Source organism: Varroa jacobsoni, unplaced genomic scaffold, assembly GCF_002532875.2.
Source record: "Varroa jacobsoni isolate VJ856 unplaced genomic scaffold, vjacob_1.0 contig00298, whole genome shotgun sequence".
In the NCBI taxonomy this organism is placed as follows: Eukaryota; Metazoa; Arthropoda; class Arachnida; order Mesostigmata; family Varroidae; genus Varroa; species Varroa jacobsoni.
This window is the reverse complement of record NW_019214445.1, coordinates 11,956-33,000: the sequence shown is the minus strand read 5'-3', so window position 1 is coordinate 33,000 and position 21,045 is coordinate 11,956. Positions and strand designations below refer to the sequence as shown.

The 21,045-nt window shown below is 44.9% G+C and overlaps 1 protein-coding gene across 1 annotated transcript in view; it reads right to left on the bottom strand.

The window, feature by feature from the left end:
• Positions 1–20,073, bottom strand: part of LOC111271050 (uncharacterized) — a 57,980-nt gene extending 37,907 nt beyond the window's left edge. The window contains exon 1 of the mRNA XM_022851601.2: positions 18,064–20,073. Coding sequence (XP_022707336.1) covers positions 18,064–18,664 — 601 coding nt within the window. The 5' untranslated portion in view covers positions 18,665–20,073. The remainder of the gene's footprint in view (positions 1–18,063) is intronic.
• Positions 20,074–21,045: the final 972 nt, after the last annotated feature.

The following is a 21,045-nucleotide window of genomic DNA, read 5'->3' as shown; positions in this document are numbered from 1 at the left end:
TTAAATCGTCGAGAGGCCTCAAAAGATGGCAACCATCGTTGCATGTGTGGTTTAAACTAAAGGCCTCGCTGAAAGATGGACTGTCGCAACACATTTAAGATCTGCATGTCGTCTTTGTGCTGTCGGGGAGATTACCCCCGCGTGTAAACCCCATTGAAGCCGTAGTTAGTCTTGGCGAAATGCTACATTCGTCAAAATTTTTACACGGCTGTAGACAGCATCGACAGACCATAATAGGCAGACATGCAGCCATATGTTCCGTGTTTCTCCCGTCCAAAACGCGATCCGAACCGCTAAATCAATCTTAAGGTAAGAGTTGATATTGCTGATTAAAATAAACAACCTAAAACTGTCACGTCGGTCGTGGGGCTTGAGAGTGGTGTTTTAGGTGTTCCGGGGGCGCTTTCAATCGACAAAGACCACAGCCGTGGTCTCATTCATTAAAAGTATCCATTAAACAGCTGAAATCTTGCCAAATACAGATAAGGCTACATTGCAGTTCATTGAAGAAGTAGATGTCTATTAGTTTAAGGGTCGATCTAAACTCTGTTGTCGGTTGATGTATAACAATTGACGAACTGATATAAAAGATTTGATGACACAGTTTCGGTAAATACTGCAATTTGCACCATGCAAAAAGCTTTGGGCCGCGCCTAACCCAAGATGATTGCACTGTGTTCTAGGTGGACCCATTGTCGATAATTTCTATTGGTTCGTATAGACAGCAGGAAGGCTAATAGCTTCTTCCCGCCTGGTAGCAAGCAGCACGTGCGGAAACTCGAAATTCATGAAAACGCGCAGTCCTTCAAGAAGGAAGAAAAATGGTCAAAAACGCAGCGAACAGATAGAGCAAGAACGACTATCAGAGTTTCATAGGATGCGTCTTCCCGAAGGACTCAGGTTGCGCTCTTCTCCTTTGAAACTCAGGACCCGAACAGAACAGCGTCCACGCTGGGTCTACTTCAACTGTCGCTCTTTCGGGTACTGCCGCAGTGTCCTCTTACAGAGGGATGCCACATAGAGAAACGAAACGCATTTTATTCTCTTAAAGGGCAAGTACGCACAGGACACGACTAATACCCCTACGGTCGGGTCCCCTTCGCCTCTCAGGGTAACAGCGGTTTGTAATCGTCCGCGTTGCCAGCGGCAAAGTGGCGGTTTGAAACTTTTCCCTCTAGACAGACAAGTATTACAATGTTATAGTGTTCGGTGACATCAAGATTTGCTTCACGATGTAATAATACTCTGTTTTTTTTAGTTAGTTCGTCCGAATGACGCCCACTGAACATTGAAACCGAGTGCATTCTATATTATCTGCCAGATGTACAGTATTTGTACTTTAGTGAATTATTTTAAAGAAATACAGAGATAAATGTTTCACTAGTAGTTTTTTTTTTTTTTTTGCCACACAACCACTAGCATGACCATGCTATAATAACGATTCCGATGTAGTGCAGTACTACACGAAGGGTTATCAGGATTGAATATTCAGCGTTCGGGTTCGAGCATCTTAGTTACCTTACTTCGTATATCACTTTTTATTGAAACAACTTTGCCAAAGAAAGTTAGTAAGCGATTGGTCTACATCATATTCTGATGAGGGTGACTGGACACCAACTAGCAGCGCTTGACAATTGTCAATATTTAAAATCGACTAGATGTTTCTAGCATTATCTACCTGATGCTGCCAGCCGTCGTAGGAGCAGTACCAGCGGCGTGCTTGCCATAGTGGAATGTAAGGAAAAATAGCCTTAACGACATATGTAGACAACTAGAAATTACAGTTTCATCTACTAATAATAGCAGGAACAGCACTAAGAGCTATACGGACCCGTTTGCCATCAACAAGGTAGATATAGCAGCGATATGCGATGCGGACGAGTGAGCGAAGCGTTGATGAAGAAGGGCTTTTCGGCGTCAAGTCGTGTCATTGCCTCTCAGGCAGACGTTTCTGACCGTATAGCACCGTATATTTGACGTCCGTTCATCGTTCAAGGTTTACAAGCACTATCTGCTCCTGCGAGCAGAGGTAATACCGTACGCCCAAGAGGGAACGCTCGGAGCGGAAGTAAAGATGTCCTGTAGATTTAACATTGACTCATCATATGATTAGAAGACGTAATTCAGTAAATGAGAAAAATGTAGCTTAAAAGAGTAGTTATTTTGGCCAAGCGGATTTAGTCAACCTGCTAGAACAGATTCACTGAACCAGTGGACGTAGTTATAGTGTAGAATAGAAAATTACTTTCTACGGAACATAGGTACTAACGTTCGAAACGTTTGCTGAATGAACCCTATATAAAACTTAGCTACGGCAATGCTTCGTATAGCCCAGCAGCTACATATAGATGATCCTAAAAATATTAATAGCGTCTAGCGCGATGACAATGTCCTTCCGATCAATCACATTTGCTCCAATCAACATCATATAGGCTCATAAGCCCACATTCTGTATCTGGCTAAAATCCGAGGCGGTTGGGCTTGGGCAAACAGAAATCATGAAAGTGGGCGCTGTGCTATCAAGCCCGAAGTTTACTGCAGTCAGCCTCTTCCAACTTGTAACTTCAGCCTCAGATGTTTTAACTGCCAGTTGTTGTTCGTAAAGGCGACAAAATTATAGAGGCTGGCAGTAAGTTACTTGAAGACAAAGAATAAATAAGTCGAGTGGGAGGTCGTTATTTAGAGTATCTAAATAAGTAATTGCATGAAAGGTATGTCTGTGAGGTAGTATACAGTTGGCAACGAAGGTTACACACCCGAATCGAAACTTAGTCAATGTACACAGCATGCCCACGTTGAGTGTGAAGTAAAAATACGTATAGAAAATTTTAACAAGTTGGCCTTCTTCAACTAGATAAACTGTGTATACTTTACAAAATATAGTAACAACAGAACAGATCAGAATGGACGTGAAATGATATATATTTATTATATGCGTTCAAGATAATAGGGCATACGCTTGCCACAGATCTGAATAATATTTAGCAACGCTTAACTTTCCTCTTCTCTCTATAAACCGATGCCAATGGCTGGATTGGATAATAGTACTAACATCATATTTGCTACTTCTATTATTTAGTTGATAATAATAAAAGTTAGTAATAAACGAAATAATGAATAAACTGAACCTCTGGTCAACAGCATTTCTCTGAGTCGAATTATACTGGCTAGATTTATTTGTCTGTTCGTATTCTCTGTGTGTATGCAGAGGCCCAAATTGTATTTGCCCTCTTTTTCGTATCAACACATTGAGCCTTTTTAGTCTTCGATTTGAGAGGCATCGTTCCTTATGGGCAAGCTAAAATATCCGCCTCTCGTTAGTACGTTGTTAATGTTATTAGAATTGTTGGTGTGACTATCCTGATCCCTGCGTACTCTTTTTCGTCATCCTAACACAGCTGCCGCTCTCGACTTCTCCGATCCCCTTATTCCCTTCCGCCAACTAACTTCAGTGACAGTAAGATGGAACGATTATCTCTCCTAGCAATCATTGGGAGCAGGTAACCCAACGCAGCAGTAGCGGTGTTACAGAACTGCTTGTTTCGACAAGAACTAGAGAAAACGACTTGGGCCTTTTCGGGCTTGAGAGTCCAACTGGCTGGTCCGTCAATGGCGTTTGCTGTTTGATGTCATCTCCATTCAAATCCAATCAAAACTCTACCCAATGGAGTCGACAGACATCGGCCACTGAACGTTCCTTCAATCACTATCAACACCCGAGTCTGTCAAGCCATGCTTGTTGCTTCGTCTGGCTCGTTCATTGGATAGCATTGACAATGCTGCCGGTACCGTGTGCAAAAACTTAGTACAGGACACTAGCTATCACACCTCAACAACACGGCGACCCCCCGGTTTGTTCTCTATGTGTCGATCTTTATCACTGGCTTGCTGAGTTGCTTATTTCTGGTTCGTGTATCGGCACGACATTGTCGTATTAAGATAGCCGCTCTAGTCCATGTTGCCTGTGTCAAGCCTGTGCTTCAAGAAGCACAGTGAGACGAACAGAAACGACACTACATCACAGTTCTCAGCCTCCTCTTGTTCTTTACTGTCTACCGGCCAGAATAGGCGGGTAGGTCGGGTCCGACACCCCCCGTATTGTACTCGTTCCATGGGGTCTTTGTATAGCAATTATGGCTCTCCTGTTGCAAGTCTTTCTCATCAGTTTCTCTCGCATTCTCGTTTCTAGATTGTGCTGGTTTAGTTATCCGGCTGCCATCTTCGTTGTCGTCGTCGCTGTTAAAACCTTCCAACTGTCGCTATTATCCTGTGAATTGCTCGTGCTACTTTTTCTACTATCGGTACTGCTATTGCCAGACAGAAATCGCTTTGTGCCTGACTGCGCGGTTCCACAAGCGTCCTACGAGGCAGCTGAAGTCGGGGGGGGGGGGGGGGGTCATCTAGGGTTTGCAAGCATCCGCTGAACTGCGTAGTCGACATAAGCAGTAGTGCAAATTTTTCGCGCAGAATAGCTACAACAACTGTAAGAATAACAAGGAGATAAAGCCGTATAAAGCTGATCATTTGCTTTTTCTGCCCTCGGCTGTTTCAGACTCGGATGATGGCAGCATCATTCTACATGTACATACAATTATTATTATTCTATATGCATGTAATGACAATACATATTGGAGTACACACGCCACCGAGGAGTCAGTGTGCATGTATGGTGCGGACTAAGGAGCAGCAAATGGTTGAAGCCGCGCCTCGCTGCTAGCTAGAGGCCGCCGAAAATGGGACAGGGCAACAAAATGCTCGTCATAGACATGGAGAACCAGAGGCAAATCGAACTTACGAAACTCATATATACACACACACACGGCAGTCGAGACTGACATGTATATATATATATATATATGCATGACGCGACATACATATGTCTATAGAGAGAACGAGTGGGAGAATCCGACGTCAGTGTAAGTGGGCAAGTAGCTCAGCAGAAATTGAAGCGCTCGGTGAAGCACATCATGCCACACAACTACGAATGCGACAATTTTTCTTTGACCGTAACAAAGATCGCTTGGGTTCTTGGTTAGTGGTGTCATGCCGCCGATATCAGCGTACCCTGTAATCATGAAATGTGCACTCGTTGTCGCCATGTGTACAAGACATCTTTAAGTTATGTTGCACATCAAACTACTTAGAATCAGAACTGATGGAGCAGAGTTAGTTTATTTATTTAGGCACCACGAGCCGCTGAAGCTAGGGAGAAAAGAGGAGAGAGGCACGCGTGTATTTTTCAAATCTGATGCTGTTGTCGCTGCAGGAAATAGTCACAGGAAAGGAAGGTGCGGTAGGCCGTTTAAGGAGAGGTCGTCAATTTCTGAAGCCATCAAAGACCGCAGATATACACAGCAATTTCGTAGTCCAGAAGGTAGTCGATGCTAGCCACGCCTTTGTCCCCATACAGCAGCAGCACATTCATAGTCAGGACACAATAATGCGAATTGCAGTAGGTAAACCTTTTATTCGAATTTGTGCTATGTGTCCGTCCTTGCGTTCGGCAGCTCTTGAAGGTGGAATGGCTTCGGCAGTGAATCTGCGAGACGCGTTCCACAGATACACATGCTAAACACGCTATACATAGTCATGATAAAAGCAGAGCTTGTTTTAATCAGGTTTAATGTTACGGTCTCAGGGGGTTCCTTTCGAAGAACGGAGACGGCCTTCACAATATCTTTGGAACCACATGGCCGGCGCCTTGCACAGTGGCAGGCCGCAGCGGTTACAGGCATCATTATGCACCGAACGCACTCTAAATAGCAAAGACTTTCAAGTCGTTTGACGAGCTTACTTTTGCAAGTATGTTCGTTCCGCCTTACTAGACATAACAAGCCCCTAAACAGATATAGCACATTATTATTATTACGAGTCACTGATATAATCACGAAAATCGAATAAGATATGTAAAGCGTTACTTTCTCAAACGGCTTGTAGGCCCTAAGTTAAATTTCGACTTTTTTCGAATCAAATTATAAATAAACTTATGTATTCTTCTAGTAAACAATACTACGACATAGATATAAGTTGGTCGGATAAAAATCCGAACTTACGGCGGCAAGGTAAAGAGGGCGGCGCGGTCAATTCGACATATTAGTTCCTTTGAAATTGCCCCAATTCAGATATCTGATGTTTCCTAACACAGGACAAGCTTAATAATAATAATAATAACAACGTAAATTATCTTCAAAAGAACACAAGGTACGAACGACCTTCAATTTTATGTTAGGCCATTCATTGTGCGCCTATAGTTACATGCGAATCCTGCAGGCCTAGCGACATTTTTCGTAATACGAACAATTTCCTGAGCGTATCGTACAATCGAGTACTCTACATCTCATACACAGTACGTCGACACGGTGATAACGCCTCCGCTATAGCTGTGAAACGTACGCAAACATTGGTAGCCCAACACCGTCGTTTATGTGTATGTATATATAAATATGAATGGTATTGGCAAATTTGCATAAAAACCTTTCGTTTTTAATTTAATTTTACTAATTGCTCACCAAGTGCTCAATGTAATATCTGACTGACAAAGAGTCAACTTTGAATCCTGCTTTCTACTACTTTCAAACCCAACAGAAATTCTCAATCGGCCTAATTGTTTCGCATTTTCTATATTCGATGCAGTAGAGACACTGGCCTTAGTGTACGTTATTGTGACTTACTGACGCCGCGCCACGGTAACAAATCGAGTTGTCTATTTTTTCAATTATGTAGAAGTGGTGTTCTTTGTTAATCGGATTTTGGGGTAATCTTCTTCTTCTTCTTCTTCTTCTTGCAGAGCTCGCCCCTGGGCTGGTGTGTGTAATCGAAGTAGGAACTAAGATAGAGGAGATGTGGTTGCGTGAACAAGCTTCACGTGCGTTCGCCCGCCCGCCCAGGCCTCTAAACTACTTAACAACCTTAAGCCCTTGACGCTCCAAGTAGACTCTTGCGACCTATGAAGAGCCGCTATGCGAAAAGAGAAACTGCTGTGCCTGTGATGGCAAAAAGTCATGTGGGTCATTCATGACGGTAGCCCCCGCCCCCGCCTCCGCCCCCGCCTCCGCCCCCGCCTGCTGATTGCAAGCCACCGAACGTGTGTCTCGTTAGCAATGCCATGCGTCGCTGCCACATGATGCGATGGCGACTGGAAAGGCAGTGATCTAATGGATGTTTGTTCAGGCCTTCCTACCCAGGGCTGCTGGTAAGAGGAAAAATTACAATTGATGCCAATAAACAACAGAGTTGAACTTCGCAACAGCATCTCTTGCTGGGCCGTAAGACACAGTCATCACGTTACAGAATTATAGGTCATAGTCAATCAATTTATTCAAACAGGATTGTGACCTGTTTTTCTACTATAGTAAGGCATATTTCCAGCTTATAGGCATAACATTGTACTATTGCTACTGCACCGACCCTATATAGATATTGTATTAGATACTGCGCCTTATGAATATAAGAAAAAAAAATGCGTCCACGTGTCGTACCTGTGCAACGACTTCTTCTGGTCTAACTGCAATGGCCTGCAATCATCTACGGTTTTTGCCTCCATGACCAGGCTTCTCTCTACATTTTTGTGTTCGAATCGAATCTCAGTAGGAGGCTTATTATCTAAAACGATTCATTTCTTTTTGCTTGTTTGTCGTCCCATATTATTCGTTAAATATCGTCCACAAAGAACACACCCTTTGCCACTGTACACTTCTACGAATATGGAACTAATATTCCCTGATTAAAGAACCAGCAATGCGGCGGTAACTTGGCAACGCGCCGTCGGACGCAAACGTGGCCGCCTACCGTAAATAAAAGAATAGGCCTCGCTGGGTCAACATATTTACACGTGAGTATATATACCAATCGAACGAAGCGCTAGGACCAGTAAGAAGTGGTATTTGCAGCATCGGGCTCAGTTCCTGCCAGTCCGACCCAAGAGGGAAACGGTAAATCAGGCATACTATACGCGGTCGTGTGCTTTGACGCAACTAACAGCCAGAGACAAAGAATATGAGTTGGATTTTTAGTATTTTTTTACCATTTTCTTATGTAAACGTCGATCCACTATTTTGATTCTGCTAAGTGGTCCTGCTAGATAGAAAAATTAGTACGCTAATTTCGTACAGCGCAGCGACAAGCCCTGCCGAATGGCGTATCTCACTCTAAAGGGAAGTGGTAAATATTAATTTGGCCGCGTATCACTCTCAGAGGCGCGTCTTCGGCTCGTATACTCAGACCTGTCACCGGATTGGTCCTAGCAGGTTATTTATCTGCCTCTCAGATACACTCGACTTCGCTGTGTCAGCCGTACGAGCTATGACACATTGTTGGTGTATCATGGACATTGTTTGTAGTCTGCCCTTGTTTCGCCCTGTAACGCTTACAGAAACGAAACCTGTAGTGGAAACATTCCGGTTTCCCAGATGCCACACCCTTTTCACCCCCTCCCCCTCCCCCCGGACTCGGCCTAATATACTAACCACGACATGGGATGCCACACCAATGGGATCCCTGAAACCCATTCGCTCTTTTCATATTCACTTAATAAAGCAGCTAATGCGCAAAGGCCACGCGTGACAAACAACAAGTTCCACTGTTTATTAAATGGCAACTAACTTTACGTTTACACTGTTGATATACATTTCGCAATGTACATTTCACTGTCACCGACCCATTCGACTAAGAGAATTTCTATCTATTACGCAGAGTTACCTTGCGAGCGTTTGAACGTCGTACAATCAGCTATAGTGTGCGTCCACTTTGACTTCTAATGAGCGCCCACACGCTATCGCATTCTGGTATGGTACGCCGTGATCTAGCGATTGTATGACAGAGTGTTATCCTGACGAAATTTGCTACTGTTCAGCAAATTGAATAGAATCTACGTGCTCGTGCTATCCAATGAAGTGGGTCACCTGAAATTGGTCTATACCATGGACTGAACATCAATATGGAAATAGGCCGCGCGAGGTTCGACGCCGAGTCTTCGTCCTATTGTGGGTATCGATGCTGGCGCAGATGACTGCCCTCAGTTGGCGCCAATTAGATCGATGACTTCTCTCTGTCCTAATGATGCATCTGTGGGTTAAGTCACCTTGAGTGTTTAACGCGGACCACATCAGACTATAAATGGCCAAAGATGGACGATAAATAGACAGATGGAAATCACCCTTTCAGAGTAGAAGTACTGTGAGACCCTTTTTTGTTTTGGCCCATTTCGTTCATCCTTTTCCGTTGTTGCGAGTAGTTAACAGTTCTGCTTTTTTAATTTGTTGTTAATTATGTTTGCGCCTATATAATAGGATGGGGCAAAGGCAGGCTTGTCGCTGAGACGTCCTGAATTCAAGTATGACGAAAAACGAGTCACAGTCAGAACAAGAAAGCCGGTTTTTTGTTTACCAAACCCAGCTTTGAAGCAATTGTTGCTCCACGCCGTAAACTATTTTCTACGATCAAAAAAACAAAGTCAAATAATGCAGAGGGCCTAGATGGAAATTAGAGAATGTTCGAAGGAATTATCTCTTCGCCGACCAGAATAACTGGGACCGTAGTGGCTAAGTACAAACAGCTGCCGTAGAAGCTTTGTTCGTCGATCAGGCTGGTCTGACTTTAGTCGACCAGGTGAAGTTGGGCCAACAGTAAAATAATCTATACGGTATCATCAATACCGCCATCCGTATCGCTTTGTTACCCGTACTTCGCTATTTATTGCTTCGAAACGATATAACAATACTAATAGTTAGCGTATTTAATGACTGTAACCGAATGTTCGCGCCGTTAAAATTCAAAATGTCGCCTATGAAATGTGTAGATATCTAATTGATTCGTATCGAAAAGATTATCGTTATAAACGTAAACGCTGTTTGAAAATATCGAAGCGCCTACTGATCGACGTCTGGCCCGATCAGATCCAAATGCCCCAAGATATCTAGCGTCGTTCTGTGGCGATGGTAGCAAATTAATAACGCAGAAATACTGGATTACGGTGGATTACGCTGCTTCGACGCGTTAGGTAACGTCATGCGAGAGGGTTTAGGGACGGCTTTAATTACTATAGACAACATGGGGTCGAATAGGACACTGGACGTCATGTTCGAACGAAACAACTCAATAACTGACCCTTTCCAGGTGTTCGCGGAAACCTGCCAACATTTGGCGAACGACTGCGAATAGATGCAGGCTGATAAACAATTATTGTTCCTGTAGAAATATTTTGTCATAGACCTACTCTCTTCCCGGCCTAGATCTGGTGGATTTCATCCGGATGAGAGCCAATTTGTTATGCATTTGCGGACGTAGGTAAACATTCGTACTATCGTCTACTAGCTTTTCTCTCGATCATCCTCTTTTATTGTCTTCGAGTCTTCATTCCGAGCCAACGATCGCCGAACCAAATTCCGGTTGAGAAACCTCTTCAGTGTGCGGAATCGAATACTTTCTTTGCTCTGTCTGGAATGGGGCAGGGCCTATTGAAGATTCTGCATCCTATTCAGAAAGATAAGTTTTGGCTTAAAAACAGACTGTTTTTTTATCGGAAGTTCTCTTTGAACGGATCAGTTGAATGCGGCTTAATGCTGTCATTTCCCGTAGTGTTACGTGATCTCAGTTTCACAGTGGGAACTGTGTGGGATGTTTGTGCTCGTAGGCAGTGTGGCCACTTTATGGTCCTATATATATGGGGTTCATTTCCAGTAGCATCCAAAGCTACGCGGTACACGGAACGGTAAACTGCAAGGATAATTATTATCTGGAAATTATTTGTTTTCGACTGAAAATTACTTTTTGTTTTGCTTACAGTTACATACATGTGTGCATATGCGGGTATATTTCGGCTTGAAATATTATTTATCATAGGAGTACTGATGGTTACAGATCTAGGACGTACATAAAATTCTGCACTTTATGTTGTGCTGTTTAGTTTTTTAAGAACGATTACAGGCGGTGACGCTGCAACACGAATGTCCTTCATATAGTCTGGTTTGTTATTATTTCTTTGCTTTGAAAAAGGTGACTCCCGGCCGCATTGATCTTGGACGATTTCGCTATGTACAATCTCGAAACGAGGCATATAAACAGAAATGTTGTCGCTGTTCATTGGAAGGAACGCCATGTTGCGGCAGAAGGATCGTTAGCTGCCACAATCGACTGGCTGTGAAAGTGAGTAGGGTCGGCCAGACAGAAAAAGCCATCAACACCATTACTAATAGACGTATTTAGAAAGTGGCATGGTGCTGATCAAGTGCCACTCCGCAACAACAGTACGGACCCTTTTCCTCTCGTTGGCCCATAACCGACGGCAGACTGTCTTCTTTCGACCGCTGCAATATCGCTGTAATTCGTATTCGTCGGCAGTCACGGCCGACTGGTCCTATACACCATTTATGTTTCTCCAGCCTGTTCTACCGTGCGCTGTCTACCCATTCCACGCTACCTCACCATTGTGAGCAGTACGGCTGTTATCAATGCCACTCTAACATTTCAGCGGAACGGCAATAATAGTAGTAAATAACCGTTATTGCATCAGGCTGCTACTATGAGCGAGTTCTTTAGCGCTTGTTTGTCCCTCTCATTTTACCCCCGGCCGCCCTATTGCTGTTCCGCCAGGCCTGTCATTGAGCAACGCGAATAATCGTGACACAGATAAACAGAGAGGACGGAAGACGTAATCGAAAGCGCTGTCTGAAGGCGACGTCTGGCTTGGTCGGCCGGTATGTCGCTGATGCAAAACGTTGCGTTTTCGCTAACAATCAACTAACTCTACGCTATACGCTGATCCCCTAGTCGTTGTGGACACGACGGCGTAGTGGCGCCTTTTCAATTGTAAACACAAAATAACAATTCAAGTTGCTCAACGGCGTATAACGACGGGGTTAAGTAAAGGGCATGATGGAGAATAGAATAGCGTTCGTAAATCTGTTAGGTGGGCCGCTATGCCTATGTGGGGTGCTGCGAGGTGTCGCTATGTTCTATGTTGCTTGCGGTACTCGCAGTGATGAACCATTGACAACAGCGACAGCGATCGGATTGATAGTCCGAACGACGAGTGAGGTTCGTACGAGCCGAAGCACCCAATGAGGCATGGAAAAAAAACAGCGTCAATCCACAGTCGCTCAGTGTAATGTTTGTTTGTGTAAGAAAGTAGCGATTTGCTACGTTATTGAACAACAGCGTTTCTTGACAGTGCGATGTTAGCCCGTTCAGCGGGAGCCTAATTGATGCATTCTGTTATCCCGAGTAAAAGGACGGTGTTTTTGCTGCCGAGGATCTTGGACATTGAGACAAAGGCTATGAAATAAAATAGGAAGGAAGTGTCTGTTCGGCTCAACGCGCTTCAAAAACACTACTTGGCTTCGTATTTTAGTCAAGAGAAAGTTGAGTATTCATATAAGACGTTAGTCAATTATAGGTCCTGGTGGCAAAAGCCTTAAGATTTATTCATCATTAGTCTGAGCATCGGCAAGCGATTGGTTCAGCTCGGCTCACGTTAACGCTAGAATCACGTTTCTCTTATTAGCAATCTGGCAAATCATGCGTTTGTGGGGTTTGCTTCGTTTTGAAGAGCCGTTCGGAGGTACGCACGAAAAGGTGTCTTTGTTGGTAAGTGTGTAGAAAGGAATAGAACAAGCGTACCACAGAACTGCGTTCCGTATCTTCACGTATCCTTTTAAATTTAAGTGACATGATTTCCTTGTACAGCATCCTCTTTTGTAGAAAGGATACGTTTCAACAGAAGACCAAATGCTCTACCTCATTGTGAGAAGGATCGCGCGCCAGGTCTGAACGTCAAACTATTGCCGCGAGGCTTGACGTCGTTTACTCGCCAACGATTACCCCTCAGGATATGGAAAGCATTCATGACCATGACCTTGTTCATGATTCACACCTCGCGGTGATTGGGGAAAATCTACAGGTGACGGTGGTATGAACAAGAAGTGAATGTATGATCATCTACCGTTATACTTACCATAGACGGAGTTACCTGCTACTCAGATCGTGCCTGACCTAGGCTATTATACAGACCCAAACCTCGATTGCTTTAGTCACAAATTAACGAGCGCCGACACAAATGTGGGCGAAATCGGTTTTAACTGAGAGACGTGGCCGTCAGTAAAACATAGTATATACGATTTTCTGCTGAGTAGGATGGCTTAGTCAGTATTGCGCTTTTTCAATTGTGTTTAGCCAATATCGGCATGGGTTCGATTCATGCTGAAGGCCAAAGCGATTTTTTGTATGAAAAATTTCTGCAGCGTGTCATCCCACCTGATCCAGTAATCGCAACGACCACAACCATCGTAACGAACACCACATCCGGCACATCTCGTCGTCCACAACGAGTACAGCCATCGTGGTTCCTTATGGCACTGACGTAGCAGATTGGATAGCTAACAACCAATGCAGAATATGCAGTACATGGTCTTCTGCACCAGAACTAACATTCCGTTGCGTAAGCGTGGTGTTCCCAGGCTTCATCGGGCTGCCAGCTGCCATGTTTTCCTCTCTCTGACTTGTCCCTAAAGTAATACCTCACGATTTAGATCCGAAGTATCTCAATGTATGAAGAGTAAAGTTTAAGGATCCGCCGCAGGTTAAAATTTTTTTTTGTTTCAAACCTGTGAAGGATGCAGTCTGGGCAATGTCATAAGCATGTCTCCCGTTTTCCCTGAACCAACATTTTAAACCTCCGGATGTAAAATAATTTCTTCTTATTCGCCTTATTCAGTGGAAATTTCACACAGACATATAGCAGCAAACCTACTTTGACAGCTCTGCTCGTAGTATAATTTGCTAACTCATTTCGTTTTACAGAAAAATGTTCGCTTGCAGTAGGGACGTTCAGTTACAAGTACATATTGATGAGGGTGCCCTTGATAACAGCTTTATTTGTCATTTATATTGCTTGTGCCGGTATTATGCAGAACCACATAGGAGTGCTGCTGTCTATTCGCCATCTTTCGATGCGAAAGGCTGAAGAATAATTGCCGATTCATCGCAACAGAGTAACTACTTCGAAGAGTCGCATCGATTAACCCGTCCGTCAATTTCCGCCTGCTAGCTCCTATTGGGGATTTGATTAGGGGGGCATTAGTGCACAGCTTAGGGAGTAGAAGGGAAAACTACATATTAGAGAGTCTAGAATAGCTACCGCTAATAAAAACATCATAGGTTTCAGACATTGGTAGAAAGGAACACGTGACAAAGATGGCAGAGACGATGCTATGATGAAGAGTTAAGTCACTCCAGTACCATTTAACGTATTCACCCATTTTCTAACTACTCGTTATCTGGTATACTTTAGCTCCCGTCTATCTGCAAATTTCTCATAGGAAACATATTTGGCACTTGTTGCTTACGACGAAACATAACATCTTCAAGCGTAACTTCAATGCGCAAAACCAACTCAATTAAAGACCCACGGATCTGTTGAAATAGGACTCTTATTGCTTCCAAATAATACGATTGCATAAAATACACTAACTCGTTAATATTAAATGGAAAGCAATAGGGTAAGCCATGGCACCTCGGTCTGATTTTTAAATTACTTAAATTGTACCCACCTTCAAAACGCACCTCTTATAACTTTCGGTTTCCATCCCTCCTTATCGTATATTGTCATTGGGAATCGCATCGTCTTATTGCAGCCCATCTATGTCTTTCTGAGAAGGTAGACTATTTCAAATCGACGTTACTCGATCTGTCTTAAGAGCCCTTGCCTTTCGAGGCATCGCAATGTCGCAAGGGAAAGGAGCTCTGTCATAGCTTTTCCCTTTACTCTAGCTACACCTACTCAGTCAGTTTGCAAGTCTCTCAGTCAGTTAATCAGTCAGTCAGTTAGCCAGTCAGCCAAGCTCGTCATTGCCATCTCTTTTCCATTTATTTGAGCATCGTTCCCTGCCTGACTGGTCCAGGCGCCAGCCTAGTATGTCGTAGTGGCCCCATTGCCAGGGCTTTCTCTCCCTATTCTGCGCTGGCTCCGCCTCCTCACTTTGCCGTTCGTCGCCGCTGCTGTTGCTACCAGAAGCTCCGCCTTCTCCACGGCGAAATTAGGGCCTACTTGGCCTCCCCTTCGATCTGCTGCCCCCTTCCCCTACTGTCGCTCGCTGCTGTCGAAGCATAGCTTGCTCTCGTCCTCTTTGAAATGATTCGTTCGTTCGACCGTTCAGTCCGCTCGCCCTTAACGACCACTAGGCTAAGGCGAAGCTAAAGCTCGAGCTTCCAATATAGCACCCCATGACGACGATGCGGGGTACGCTATCTGTGTCTAGCCTTACGCCCTCTCGTACTAGTCGGCTAAACTACCCATCTACCCTCTCCCGTGACTGCTTCCCGCTAGTGACGATGGGTCTGGCGCGCACAATGGCCGTTATGGCCCGGACTGTACGTAACGACGGCTGTTTGCTGTGACGAGCTGATAGTGATGGCGCTGCCCGGACTAGCGGAAAAATAGTCCGTCACACAGGAGCGTCGTCTGGTCCCGCTAATGCTGGCGATGACAGCGCACTCCGAAGCTGCCTTGCCACTCTTTTTGTTTCGCTACCAATCAACGGCTCAGCTCGCAGTCAACTATCGTTCCATAATAAATGAACGTTTCGAATTTCCCGCCCAGTACTCGCTAGGTTAAGCGTTGCTGCAGACGAGTAGTCTCTCTCTCCCAGCCCAAAACGAAGTTTATCCACGCCCGCTTTCGAATTTAGACCACCTCACGTGTCCTTCAGTAGACAAAAACGTTACCGTTACGCCATCACGAAGATATGCAGCACCTACACATATATAGATATAGTAGCTACTGATGTATAACAGTTACCGCCATACATCGTATTGGTCCGTACCGGTAGCGGTACGCAGCGCTGTACTTACATATTAGCACTTGTTTTGCCTATTCATCAGATCCGCTAAGCGTTTCCGGAGATCAACAATGTAGATATGGCATTTACGATTCAATCACAATGATGATCTTACCCGGCACTTGCTGGTACTGCGTAAGCTTCGTCAAGTACCTAATCGTTTTTTGCCCACTTGGGAGCAGAAAGTGCAGGAAAAGATAGTACTGACCATCGAATGATCGAATGCAGTACATCTGTGTGTCTCCGATGGAAAAACAGGCCACAAGAGGTGGAGCGTTGGGGGCCTATGTTGAGCTTATTTACCCCCAATTGCGCAAACGCCAATTTAGAGGTTAATTGGCAAGTGGAGAGAGCGAGTTCTGAGAGATAGTATCTAGTAGCAGTAACGGTAGTCGTATTTGAAAAATTGGCAACTTAAACTGTCACTAGACAACTAGGTCTATCGTGAAACTAAGTAAGTTAAATTCCGTTTTAAGGAAAAATGCATCTATTACATGTATAGTATACACGCCAGGCTGATACAGCGCATATCGCATATGAAGTTCAGAACGAGAAGAGCTCTAGCGGATAAAGGCTTAATTATGATAGCAGATACGACAATTTTCAAAGAGAAAGTATAGGTAAAAAAATTCTGAACTAATCGACAATGGAATAACATAACTAAACAGAAAAAAAAACTAACAATGTCCGTTGTTCACGTGCTATGTTTGTTCTTATTAAACTAGGACTTTTTTAAGATTATTATGGCGTATTCAAGATATTGTTTCTTAGTTGTGTCCATAGGTGAAAACTGGACCTAGGAAGGACAAACGACTTTGACCAAACACGTTTCAGTTGATTGATTCGAGTAGCTGCCTAAATGATAGACACAAATATATCACATGTTATAGATATGTAATGTAGAATCGATATTGGTATAAGTTAAAGTTACCAAGTTTTGAAACCGCATTTTCTTTCCAGTCGGTAGTTGGTGTAGGAAATGTTTCACAGACGTTACTATTCTGTTAATATGATGCGTTGAGTCCTCATATGTATAAGCCGACTCTATAACTACAACGGTGTTACTTGTAAACACACATGAATTATCGTGAGAAACTTAACTATCAATAACCGTTCAAAGGTGACAGATGTTTCTGTTAAAAGCTAATATTTTTAATAGAAGTCCTCAAAAAAGCCGCAAAACATGTAAAAAGACGATGGCACGCTTCAAAGTATCTCTGAAATACTAAAGTGTGAGTGTTTTGGTTAGGACTAAAACGTTATTACTGACGTTAGACATGCGATCCCTTCTCTAAACTTGTAGGGTACGAGTCAGCGTATCCATTATGGCCTGTGTGCGAAGCGATTTTTGAAAAATGCCGAATAGAATGAGAGCCTTAATCCTGCATTAACGAATCTACCTTTAGCGATAGCAATTTCCTATTATCGCTCTAGAAAAACTGTAGGACGTGAACAAAGGCTTATGCGGCTAGTCAGGCCTAACCGAATTCGTTTTAAAAAACTGTTATACCTGAATAAACAATTATTCAGAATGAAAGATACAAACATTCACGCTCATTATTATTACTGTAAGTACTCAAAGTGATAAACCAAAGATATAAGTTACTAGGATACCAAGGTTAGCTATGGCTATATATGAAAGATAGCTGATTTATTAATACGTATATCTTCTACTGAACTCGTCCAGCCAGTGAGTTATTGTTGTGTGCCCATGTTTTATTTAGCGGAGCACCTGAGTAATGAATAGAAGAAGTACGATTAATGAATTATTAAGTAGCTATTATTATTGCGTGTACTTCGTATTTAGAAATTTTCGAAAAACATCAACAACCCAAATGGTAATAAACATTTGATAAAGTGCCATTGCCTCGTTAAATTCAAATACTACCGGAATAAACTCAAATTTCCCTAAGCGAGCGCTCTAGCCTTCCTAATGACGGACCTACAACACAAAGTTTATAAGTACTCAGCTAGGCCCGACTCTCAGGTCGACCATCAGCGCCAGCTTCGATTGATGACATAATTTTCTTGTAAAAACCTTCTCAGTGTATTATCAGTTTATCCATAAGCATGTTCTTCCATAGCATTTACGCAACTATTAAATATCACGAAACACGACGATGCAACGGCGAAGAATCAAATCAAAGTTATACCTATGCCAGCTTGAACTGATTTGACTGATTAAACTAATGTCGAGGGACCTCGATTTCATTTTTATAAGGCGTCTACTTACCATGTTGATGATGGTGCTGATGCTGGGCGAGAGATCCCGGACTGACGCTCCCAACGTCGCGAACGTCTCTGAGATTCGTGGCGTCGATGCGAGCTGCCGCAGCTCCCACACCGCTCATTCCAAGTCCCATTCCCGCACCAATCCCAGCCATATTGACACCGACGCTCGCCATCGCTGACAGGTCGTGGAACGGACTAGCGCCGGTGTCAGCATGCGTTCCGTGGCCTATCGCTGCACTGGCGAGGTTCAGGAAAGCACCCGCTGGCATAAATGCCGCGGCCGCTGCGGCCCCGAAGTACAACCGGGCCTGCGCTCCCTGATCGAGCGCCGAGAGTGGCGGCGAGCGGGGAGCAGGGAACGGATATGGCGGACTCGAGCCATACGAGGATGTACTGACGGGCGAGGCAAAAGCTCGCGGTGGCACGGGACTTGGTGAAGGAGTGGCCTGCTGCTGGCCGAGTCCGAGCAGGTGGTGAATAGCAAATGATGAATGCGTTTTAGGCCCGCCGATACCCGCAGCGGCCGTGGTCGTTCCGGCGACTGGGAGCGTTCCCGTAACAGGGATAGGTGAATCGGGTTCGCCTGAACACAACAGAGACATTGCGCTGGTAAAACGAGCCGACGGAGATTACCGGCCCTGGCAAGTCGGGTCAGTAACAGGTAATGTTGTAGTGAACAGAAACGATTGGGTGTGTGAGATTGAAGTTAAATGAAACACATTTAGGACGGCTGACCCAGCGAGCTGGTGATCGGGGAATCGGTCGCAGTGTTTTTTTACCAGGGCATGGGTTCGTTGATGGCAGGCGGGAGCACTCGTTAGATGAAAAGAGGGATTTTTGACGAGCGCTATTTTCAACTAGACTGTGTTTTCACCTCATTAACTGGTAACTTTGATTCCTTTCGGGACCACGGAACAGCAGTACTTGTAGAGGGCTCGGAGTTCGCGTTGCGAATTGTGCGTGATATAAGGAACAATTGATACACCACATTCACAAAAATTAAACAGTAGCGGATACGTTCTCGCAATGAGAGATTCTCATTCTCTCCGTCGGGGCCGATATCAACTTATTTGTTGTCTAAATATCTATTCTGCCTTCGCGAAATGGCTGTCTTAGATGCTGTGGGAATTTCTTTCAGGTTTAGGCAATCGTTAACTCAATGGGTTAATTTCCTGACAAGATCCAACGTGGTTGCATTGTATATTTTGAAGGTCCACAAAAAAGGCAACACTTTGTCTTCGCCCATGGCGTCGGTCACGACCCAATTCAGCTCGACTCTATTCCCAATGCCGTCAGTTTGGCGTCAGAATAGTTCTCTTTTATTGCTGAGCCTTCCTTTTTTCCAGCGTTTCAGTAAATACAGTAGTGTCCTCCTTTTGACAGAGGTCCAAAATCTGGCCCGGCCTCACATCGGATTCCTATTTGCCTTACCCGAGGCCCAACCCTTTAGGAACAGCTTCTTGGACAGCAATGATTACACTATTTTCGCGCATGTCCAGGTGTACGCCGACCTGTGTATGCCTATGTATGGCCAGCCCGTGGCCAGCTCTCTCATCGCCTGTTACACCAGCCAGCCCACTTATACAAGTTACACAATTGACATGTACACACACACACACTGCACAGTTACGATCAAGGATGCAATCCTTGTTGTTCGGCTTTTGTGAGCCGTCTTTTTGCGATGTTTAGACTTATATTACTTAATTGGGTTTTCCTTACAACAACTCTACGGCCATTTCATACTATATTCAACATTATTTAACTCTGCGCCTAGTCCTTTCGCATAGCTCAGAGAGCCAGTGTTGTGTCCCAGCATTCGTTGGACCGGCGCTCGTTTCCAAACGAAGCTGCTCAGTGGTCCGGGAACTACCGCTCTGGGCAGGAGTAGCTGCGCTACGTGTCTACGCTCACTGCTACTGCTGCTGAGCTCTCCTCTGCTGATGGCCGTCGTGGCGCTTCGGTTCGCCTGTCGTCTCGCCGTTGGCCGCTGTTACCCGACAGAGCATCTCGACCTGCTCAGGAGCAGCAGCAGCCATGGCGGCGTGAACAGTCTCGTCATTGGCTCCGCCTACCCCGCAAGGCGGAGCCTGTGCCAATAGCCAATTATGAGCGGCCAATGGCGGTTTAGTTTGCGTTACTTTAGTACACTAATCATTGGCGGAGCACGCGGAGAAAGCTAGCTCTCCCATCTTTGCTCGCTGGCTGGCTGTCGGTCTGTCGACGAACGAATAGTAGAAGTGCAGGCTGAGCAACGAGAGTTAGCCCTGAACAGAAGAGGTTTCCAGTGGGAAGATTGTAAGGCATCGAGGTAACTGGGGTTTTGGTGGGGTAACGACTTTGGGAACCCGACCGTTCAAAGGCGACCTGCTGCCTCCATCAAAGAGCCCAGTCACGGGTTGCTCAGAGTGGGTTGCCGAGGCAGGGCACCACGCGTACGCTGCTGCGCCAGACGCCCGGCCTCACTTGACCAAGGAAGGCAATAGAGGCCATGGCTGCTAGAGCCGGTCAGTCAGCAGGCGAGCCAGGCTTTGTAGCTCTCCGCACAATTTCGGCAAGGGACCCCTAAAATGGGTGGCGGGCACTGGCAGACTAGTCATCTCGAGGCTAAAAGGCCACTGTCACCGAATCTCTGCGGCAGAAACCCCTTAAGCAATAGCCCATGTTGAGTCCCTGTCACCCTAGTGAGGTAGGTCGTAGACGCCTCACGAGGGAAGGCTGCGTTAACCGCACTCCCTTGAATCCCCTGCACCGACTAAGCTGCGTGTAGTAGTAGCAGAAGCAACAACAGCAGCAGGCACTCGGACCTTCAGTCTACGCTGGCGTTGCTGCTACCGTGGGCCCTGTCTGAGTGGAACAGCTCGTTAAGTAACTCAGTCGCGGGTTATTAGGGAGAGACAGCACGGCAGGCCGCGCCAACAACAACATTCCGAACGAACGGAAAATAGGAACAAAGAGTAATAGAATGGGGACAGATCAGGAAGAC